We start from the raw sequence: 10,603 nt of genomic DNA on the forward strand, positions 1-10,603 counted from the left end.
AGGATAATTGTTTTGTCCAGGACATGACAGTATGTACATACTTTGTATAAACTGTACAATGTAAGCCCAGCGTAGTGCACACATAGCACAATTCAGGATAATTGTTTTGTCCAGGACATGACAGTATGTACATACTTTGTATAAACTGTACAATGTAAGCCCAGCGTAGTGCACACGTAGCACAATTCAGGATAATTGTTTTGTCCAGGAAATGACAGTATGTACATACTTTGTATAAACTGTACAATGTAAGCACAGCGTAGTGCACACATAGCACAATTCAGGATAATTGTTTTGTCCAGGGCATGACAGTATGTACATACTTTGTATAAACTGTACAATGTAAGCCCAGCGTAGTGCACACATAGCACAATTCAGGATAATTGTTTTGTCCAGGACATGACAGTATGTACATACTTTGTATAAACTGTACAATGTAAGCCCAGCGTAGTGCACACGTAGCACAATTCAGGATAATTGTTTTGTCCAGGACATGACAGTATGTACATACTTTGTATAAACTGTACAATGTAAGCCCAGCGTAGTGCACACATAGCACAATTCAGGATAATTGTTTTGTCCAGGACATGACAGTATGTACATACTTTGTATAAACTGTACAATGTAAGCACAGCGTAGTGCACACATAGCACAATTCAGGATAATTGTTTGGTCCAGGACATGACAGTATGTACATACTTTGTATAAACTGTACAATGTAAGCCCAGCGTAGTGCACACATAGCACAATTCAGGATAATTGTTTGGTCCAGGACATGACAGTATATACATACTTTGCATAACTATATGGTCCAGAATAGGACAATAATTGTGTTTGAGGACAATGTGGAAATGTATGCAGCACAGTGGAGTGCAGTGGAGTGCAGTATGGTACAACACATGACATTGCAATGTGGCAAAGCATTGCACAGCACAGCAGGCACCGCACTGTTCAGTGCAGTGCAGTACATTTGAGTGCAGTGTGTGTGGAGTGGTGGCCCAGCCGTAACATGCCTGACTGGGACGCTAGTGTCCCCTGGTTCAAAGACTATCTGGAAAGCAAAAAGAGACAGCAGTAGGCACATGGGTGTTTGGAGTGCTTTACTTCTACCCATAGTGGTGCAGTCGTCTATAGTGGTGATGTACCTGAATTGGAAGCGAGCATCCTTACGTTTGAGTTCCAAGTATGGACCGTGATTTTACTTCCCATCCCCTACACCATGGGTGGTGGTCTGGGTGCTAACGATAATGATAACGATAACAATGTTTATTCTACTCATTCAGAAGAGAAGGTGAATCCAGGTCCTTCCATAGAACATTGCTTGTGGCATTGCAAACATGTACAGTCCTTTTGGACCTATTTATGAAAAACAAATAATGAAAAATGTGAAAATACCTATAACATTAAGAATTGTCGCAGTTTAGTACTTTCTGGCATAGCACAGCATCTGAAAACAGATAACGTATTTGATTTCATCATAATGTTTACCAAATTATATGTCCACAAATGCAAAATTGAAAAATGCACACCAAATCTGCATGCCTTTCTAAAACAGCTTTAAGTGACATACAAAACTGAACAGTATAATGCGCTTGTGAAAGATTATGTGTCCAGATCTAATACGCAATGGATTTTTGTAAGCCAATGTATTCTTTTCCCTAGTAGTTAATACTTCTATTATTTTCAAATGTCTTCTTTTTAACCACTTCTTCCCACAAGATTTTTGATGTGGTGACATTTTTTTTCTTTTGTATGTGTGTGTGTGTGTGTGTTGTGTTTTTTAGGGTTTTTTTTATATTAATATTATTATCATTATCTAATGATTGATGTAAATGGTTCTGGGGTAAACTGTCTTTGCTGATTCTAGCATAACTTATTCATCTATCAACTTATGCCCAATCTACTTTATCCTATTTTACTAATTATTATTGTTGTTTTTTATTTTATTATTATCTTTTTTTCTCTTTTTATTTTTTTTTTAATTTTTTTTTTTTTTTTTTTACATATTGTTGTTTCTTCGGTTACCATGGTACATGGCGTGAGTTTTATTTTTCTTTCTTTGTTGTATATTTGATTGTCTACATTTGAAATGAAAATTAAAGAAATGTTGATTATAGAAATGCATAAAAATCCAGGTCCAGTCTGTAGCATGCACTTACTGCACACAGGAGACCCCATACAAAACAAGTACACTTGCATGCACTTACTGCACACAGGAGACCCCATACAAAACAAGTACACTTGCATGCACTTAGTGCACACAGGAGACCCCATACAAAACAAGTACACTTTCAGGCACTTACTGCACACAGGAGACCCCATACAAAACAAGTACACTTGCAGGCACTTACTGCACACAGGAGACCCCATACAAAACAAGTACACTTGCAGGCACTTACTGCACACAGGAGACCCCATACAAAACAAGTACACTTTCAGGCACTTACTGCACACAGGAGACCCCATACAAAACAATTACACTTGCATGCACTTACTGCACACAGGAGACCCCATACAAGTACACTTGCAGGCATGAAAATGATATTGATTATAATTGCAGTAACAATAATAATAATAATGATCATAATAATGATAATGACAGTAATACTGACAGTTATAATGACAGTAATAATGATGATGATGATATGACAATAATAATGATAATAATAATAATAATAGGAATAATAATGATAATGACAGCAATAATAATAATGATAATAATAATAATAGTAGTAATAATAATAATAGTAATAATAATAATGACAGTAATAATAATAATAATAATAGTAATAATAAGTATAGTAATAGTAATGATAATAATGATAATAACAACAATATGGTGGCGCTGCACTGTGGTCACACCCTTTCCCCAGGGAGAGCAGCCCAAATTCCAGGGAGAGAAATCTGCTGTGACAAACAGTTATACAATACAATATGATATGACATGACACGATGATGCCAGTATGATACAATTCAGTGTAGTGGAGTGCATTTAGTATGCTGCAGTGCAATGCAGTGCTGTACAGTACAGTACAGTGCATAGTACAAGGCAGTTCAGTACAGCACAGTGTAGCATAGTGTAGTACAGTACAATGCAGTGTAGTGTATAGTAAAACTAGTATAGTACGGTACAGTTATGACATGGTGCAGTGCATAGTAGTTCATTACAGCACAGTGCAGCACAGCGCAGCACAGCACAAACAGTACAATGCCATTCTATGTAACATAACAGAACATTGCAATGAAACAAGCGGCAGCAGATGCATTTCTGATTTCTTTCAGTTGAGTTCCTTTTTTTCTTTTTTCTTTTTTCTTTTTTTTTTTTTTTTTTTTTTACCTCCTCTGTCTTTTTTACTTCTGATCTTGTCTGAAATCTAACAAGCATGTGTTCAAAGAAAGTGAAAGTAATTAAGCGTCAAACAGTATAAATGATTATTCTTCTTTCATGAAGTTTCTTTTTCTCTTCTTTTTTTCAACCAGAGACATCATAGTTAACACACTGAATACACCAAATCACCATTACAGACCAGCTTTCCATTTGTATGAATACCAGGAGCATTTAGAAGTGAACACACACACACACACACACACACACACACACACACACACACACATTTAGAAGTGAACACACACACACACACACACACACACACACACACACACACACACACACACACACACACACACACACACACACACACACACCAGGAAAAAGCCCCCAAAATAAACAAAAGAAAAAGAAAAACCTAAATCATGTCCAAAGGTGCACATACTCTTACGCAACACAAGAGAATATCGATTGAACGTGTTCGCTAATCTCAGGATTACAACCAAAGGATCTGGAGTTTCTCTGGAAAAGGTTTACTTCTCCCTCAGCAGTCAAGCGTAATGTGTCCATGTCAGATGTCAGCAGTAGGTCTGAGGACTGATTAGGTGCTTTGCCACTGGCACAGTGCCACAGTTCCAATTACCTAACTAACTGATCAATGCCTTTCATCTGTTTCGCATGTCTCCTATGACTTAGTGGGGTTACAAGCATGGTCCTGTGTCTGTGTGTGTGGGGGGGGTGGGTGTCTGTCTCTGTGTCTGTGTGTTTGCTGGTTAGATTTTTGTTTCCTTTTAAATGCTTTGTTTTATGTGGCATATGTTTTGTTAGTTTGTGTTGTGTTGTGTCATATTACTTTCTTATCATGATAGTGCCATGACATGTTGTGGGGAGCCAGTGTATTACCTTAGTAGTCTCTTGCTTTCCCTCATAGCTTTAGGTAATGCCCTCATCTTTTTCCCTGTGACTAGCGTCAGCCATTGTGTTGTTACTTCTTTTTTTCTTTTTTTTTTCTTTTTTTTTTTTTTTTTTGGTCTACTCAGATTTTTCTGCATGAAGTTCATTATGCTCCCCCTCAGGAGAGAACATAATTGTAGTGTTGTGCCATACATGCTTTGTTCTGGCTGCAAGAGTATTTGTTTTACTGTCAAAGTGGATTTTTTCACACAACTTTGCTAACGACAACACCTTTTTGTTGTCATGGGTTCTTTTATGTGCACTAAGTACATGCTGCACATGACCTTGATTTATTGTCTCATGCAAGAGACCAGCACAGAAACTACCACTCAAGGTCTAGTGAAGGAGGGAGTTAAAAATCCCCATCAACACATGGAATGCAAATCTTGGGGACACCCACTTCTTAGTCAGAAGCATTACCGCTAGGCCACTGTGCCACAAAACACAGATGCAAAGCATTCCAAATACCCATGTCCCTTTGTGCTTTCCAGATACCCTTTGGTCCACTCCTGTTCTGTGCAGCTTTCAGGCTGGATCACTCCTTTGCTTTGCTTTCCCACTGCTGTCCCCCAAGCTGCTTGCTGATGTTGTATGCTGTTTAGGCCTTGGTTACATGCATCCTGAGATGTCCACAGTGGTTTTTCTGACATTTCACTGTGTTGTTTTGTTATCCCACTCCTCATACTGTTCAGAGCCAGATTGATAACCTCTATGATTTTTCTGTTCCCTTTGTATGGATGTCTTCCACCCTCTTGTCTTTAGAAAGTGTCACAGTGTGTGTGTGTGTGTGTGTGTGTGTGTGTGTGTGTGTGTATTCTGTGTGTGTGTGTGCTGTGTGTCTGTGGAAGTGTCGACACGTGCATTTTTATGTGCTTTCATGCCTCTGTGTGTGTGTGTGTGTGTGTGTGTGTGTGTGTGCATGCGTGCATGCGTGTGTGTGTGTTTCAAAGAGTGTGCATGTGTGCGTGTGATTTCTAAAGAGCTATTGATTTCTTGGACTTCTTCCTTCAAATCGATCCTCTCTCCCTCTCTGGAATCTTTTTTTTTCATCTTGGACACATAGCCATTATCAGCGGGGAGTCTCTGTTGATCCAGCCAGTCCTGAATTTTTTTTTTGTTTCGCTAGATAATAGTTGGAGGTTTTTTCAATGTTTTCTTTTTTCTTCTGCTGACTGCCTTTAATCTTTTGACATTTGCAGCACAGTCAAAGACTTTTTCATTTACATTATTCCTCTGGGTGCTTGTAGGACTGTATGAGCAGTGGCTGGATTGTGTGACTGAGAATCAGATGGTCTGTCTGGACAAACGTTTCATTATATAAATTTGATTTGTTTTTCTCAACATTGATTTTAAACGTGACAAACCAATGAAACTCTATGATTGATTGAAACTATGATCAGTTAATATAATATGCCATTCTTAAAGCTGTAAAAGTCATAAGGAGAAGGGGGGGGGAAGGGGGGGGGCAGGGAGAGGACAGGTGAGATTATATGATGCATTGTACTGTATGGAGGAGGATGTTGGCAGAATGGTTAAGATGCTTACCTGCCAACACAGTGTCCAGTAGGGTCTGGGTTTGAATCCCACTCTTGTCCTTTCTTCTGTGTTTAACTGGAAAATCAAACTGAGCATTCAGTCATCAAGTTGAGATGATACACCGAGGTCCAGTGTGCAGCATGCACTTGGTGCATGGAAAAAGAAACCCATGGCAACAAAAATGTTGTCCTTTGGCAAAATTCTGCAGAAGAATTCCACTCTGATAGGTACACAAATATGTATGCATGCGCTCAAGGCCTGACTAGCATGCTTGGTTATGCTGCTGTCAAGCATCTGCCCAGTAGATGTGGTGTAGCAGATATGGACTTACCTGAATGCAGAGATGCCTGCTTAAGAAACTCCGACTTCATGAAACTTTGGCTGCTCTGTCCAGGGAGAATGCATAACTACAGTGCAGCACCACCCTCCTTTTTTTTTTCTTTTTTTTCTCTCTTTTTTTTTTCTTTTTTGCCTGAAGGTGCATTTGTGTTCTTACCAAAGTGGATTTCTCTGTAGAATTTTGCCATAATCAACCCTTTTGTTACCATGGGTTCTTTTACATGCACTTAGTGCATGCTGCACACAAGACTTCAGTTTATCATCTCATCAAAATGACTGCATAAGCAGGAAAAAAAAAAAGGTTAGACCATCTTGCCTCAAGCTGTGGTGAGATACAAGAAATTTCTTCATGACCGATAACACAGCAGAGATGGACTTCACACACACACACACACACACACACACACACACACACACACACACACACACACACACACACACACACACACAAATAATAATGAAAAAAGATTTCTTAAGCTCTAGAGCAAACACCTCTTACTTTGATGAGGCAGAAGTAATTTCCTGATGATCAATGGTAATGGAGGAAAATCATAGTAGGGGGCAAACAGAAAATAATGTTCTCTGCCCTCAGGCAGTTGAGGATCCCAGGCCGAGCCTGGCAGTGCATGTATTGATTGGTGCATGAGAGGGGCAGGTAGCAGCACAGATCATAAATAAAATGCGGTCAGTGTTGTCATGTGATGCAGATCTCAGATCTTGTTGGAAGCAAGTGCCTCTTGCTTCAGTTTCCATGATTTAGTAAACCATACAAATGATTATTTTTCAGTTTTGTAATATGAAAGCCACAGAAAAGATGTACACCATCGAAAGTTATAAGACATTGTAGGGCATGATTCCGGTCTTTGCTTCTGTCTTTGTCTCTCTTGCTGTCTATCACTCTCACACTCACCTACACCTCTGTGTGTGTGTGTGTGTGTGTGTGTGTTATGTTGTACAAACTTAATTTTATGTATATAGTTATACATAGAGAGAGACAGACAGAGATAAGGTAAAAGAGAGATATACACATATTCTTAACCCACGTTTAATGTTGAAATGAATGAAGTTATATTAAAGAACACACACACGCACACTCTCTCTCTCATTCCCTCTCGTGTCTTATCTATGTATGTATGTATATATATATATATATATAGAGAGAGAGAGAGAGAGACACACACACACACACACACACACACACACACACACACACACACACACACACACACACACACACACACAGATAGATGTACAGAGAGATAAAGATAGATTAGACACATTGATGGACACCACACACACACACACACACACACACACACACACACACACTCACACCTGTGTGCACACTGCACACTGCATGACATGACATGACGTATGTGTGTGTGTACCTGTGTCCACAGCATGGCGGCTGCAGAGAAACACCTGGTGATGGCAGTGGATTACTTGAAGCTGTGCCAGCCCACAGCCAGCAACTACCTGCTGCTTGGCTACGCCACTCTGGGTACCTTCTTCTCCATGATGGGGCAGCACGAGAAGGCCATACCCCACCTCAAGCAGGTGGTCATGTACATTGGTGAGTTGGCAAGACAAAGGAAGATCAGACAAGACCAAAACGAGACAAGAATCTATGTGAAAACAAGAGGCAAAGCCTTCATGGCACATAAGAAAGTAATACCTCACCTCAAGCATTGTCGTCATGTATATTAGTGAGTTGACAAGACCAGACAAGACAAAGGAAGACAAGACCAGACAAGACAAAACAAGACAAGAATTTATACTAAAACAAGAGGCAAAGCCTTCATACCCCACCTCAAGCAGGTTGTCATGTACATTGTGTGTTGGCAAAGCAAGAGCAAACAAGACATGGTTTTATGTTAAAACAAGAGGGCAAAGCCTTCCTGGCACATGAGAAAGCCGTACCTCGCCTCAGCCAGGTCGTTGTATACATCAGTGAGCTGGAAAGACCAGGAAAAATGACAAGAATTGATGTTAAAACAAGAGGCAAAGCCTTCATGGCACATGAGAAAGCCATAACCCCACCAGAAACAGGTCATCATGCACATTGGTGAGTTGGCAAGGCAAGAAAAAAACAAGACAAGGTTTTGTGTTAAAACAAGAGCTAAAACCTTAATGGCATGTGAGAAAGCTGTATCTTACCTCAAGCATTTCATGATACAGGTGGTCATGTACATTGGTGAGTTGGCAAGACAAAGAAAGACCAGACCAGACCAAAACGAGACAAGAATCTGTGTTAAAACAAGAGCTAAAGCCTTCATGGCACATGAGAAAGCTGTACCTCACCTCAAGCAGGTCATTATATACACTGGTGAGATGGCAAGACCAGGCAAAGGAAGACCAGACCAGACCAGACCAAAAACAAGACAAGAATTTATGTTAAAACAAGAGCTAAAGCCTGCATGGCACAAGAGGAGGCCACACCCCCACCTTGAGCAGGTTCTCATACACATTGGTGAGTGGGAAGACAAGACATGACCTGAAAAACAAGGCAAGACAAACAAGGAACCACAAGGCAAGACACGGTATCACATGACATGTCGAGACACGAAAAGCCAAAAGACAAGACATAGTATGACATGAAAAGACATAAAAGTCAAGACATGACATGGCAAGACATGAGTTGACAAGGCAAGACGAGACAAGGCAAGAGAAAACTTTCTTTTTTTTTTTAACCCACAAAGGGTACATGAAAATTGACTGGATGAAAACTGTATACATTGTGGAGCAGTGGCCCAGTGGTAATGCACCAAGCAAGGAAGCGGGTGTCCACATTTCAAGTCCCATGTTCAGATCAAGATTTTTATTCCTCACTCCACTGGACGTTGAGTGGTGGCAAGGTGCCAGTCTTTCAGACATGACAATAAACTGAGGTCCTGTATACAGTATGCACCTAGTGCTCGTTAAAGAACCCTTGGCAACAGACTGTTGTTCATGACAATATTCTGTTGCATAATCCACTTTGAAAGTAAAACAAATACACATGCAGAGAGAGGGGAGAAAAAAAGAGGGGGGTGGGGGGGACTGCATGGAGGTGACACCCTCTCCACAGGGACAGTTTCACACAGAAATCTGTTGTGACAAAAAATAATGCAATATAAGGTTTATGGTGTATTGTCTTTCAAATGTTGCTGTTGCAAATGTTTAAGGAGGAAGGTGGCAGACTAGTTCAGATGCTTTTCTACCAGTGAAGTGTCTGTGAGGGAGAGCTGGAATCCCAGTCTGTGAGGGAGAGCTGGAATCCCAGTCTGTGAGGGAGAGTTGGTGAGGGAGTGTTGGAATCCCAGTCTGGGGGAGGGTTGGAATCCCAGTCTGAGGGAGGGTTGGAATCCCAGTCTGTGAGGGAGTGTTGGAATCCCAGTCTGAGGGAGGGTTGGAATCCCAGTCTGTGAGGGAGTGTTGGAATCCCAGTCTGAGGGAGGGTTGGAATCCCTGAGGGAGGGTTGGAATCCCAGTCTGTGAGGGAGTGTTGGAATCCCAGTCTGAGGGAGGGTTGGAATCCCAGTCTGTGAGGGACAGTTGGAACCCCAGTCTGGCCCGGTCTCCCAAATTTGACTGCAAAATCAAACTGACCATTTTGTCATTGGATGAGAGGATAAAACTGAGGTCCCGCATGCAGCATGCACTTGACACACTGTAAAAGAACCCACGGCAAAGTAAGTGTTGTCCTTTGGCAACATTCTGTAGCAGAAATCCATTATGATAGGTACACAGTGAAATAAACACACACACTCAGGGCCTGAGTAATGCACTGGGTTACGGTGCTGTCAGGCATTTACCTAGCAAATGTGATGTAGCATATATGGATTTGTCTGAATGCATTGACACCTCCTTCAGAGCTGAAACTGAAATGTTGCAGAGTCGACAGGGCAGTACCTGAAGTGGGTCCACGTGTGTTTCCAAACGCTTATTAACCTTCTGCAGACAGAGGGGGCGTCATTTTCCAACTCTGGAGATGCAGATCGTCTCCAGGTATTCCACGGAACTGATCATGTGGATTGGATGTTGTGTGTGATGGATGTCATTATGTTAACAGCTGGAATTATCTTGGGTGTGTGTGTGTGTACATATATATATATATGTATAGATAGATAGGCGATACAGATATTCATTTACTTTGTAACTAGTAATTGAAATATAAAAATGTATTGGACTCAGTAAGCATGGTTTATTTTGAATCATAATAAACATACAACATATTTTCCTATGAAAAACAGGATGAATGTATAAATCACCATATCTTGTATTGGGATGTGTGTGTGTGCATGTCTGTGTGCATGCATGGTAATGTGGATATGTCTTTGTGTGTTTCTGTGTGCAAGTGTGTGTGTTTGTGTGGAGAGTCACATTTACATATTTCATTCTACTAAACAAAATTCTGAGCCAAGATTAGTCAAGGAAATTAGTCCTGTTTGAAGATAGTCTTCCATC

At 40.6% G+C, this 10,603-nt stretch overlaps 1 protein-coding gene across 2 annotated transcripts in view; it reads left to right on the forward strand.

The window, feature by feature from the left end:
• LOC143295408 (uncharacterized) overlaps positions 1-10,603 on the forward strand; it is a 30,444-nt gene that overhangs the window by 18,442 nt on the left and 1,399 nt on the right. For both annotated transcript variants that reach the window (XM_076607089.1, XM_076607090.1), the window contains 2 exons: positions 7,558-7,730; positions 10,032-10,144. In XM_076607089.1, the coding sequence (XP_076463204.1) occupies positions 7,558-7,730; positions 10,032-10,144 (286 nt within the window). The remainder of the gene's footprint in view (positions 1-7,557; positions 7,731-10,031; positions 10,145-10,603) is intronic.

Source organism: Babylonia areolata, chromosome 20 (assembly GCF_041734735.1).
Source record: "Babylonia areolata isolate BAREFJ2019XMU chromosome 20, ASM4173473v1, whole genome shotgun sequence".
In the NCBI taxonomy this organism is placed as follows: domain Eukaryota; kingdom Metazoa; phylum Mollusca; class Gastropoda; order Neogastropoda; family Buccinidae; genus Babylonia; species Babylonia areolata.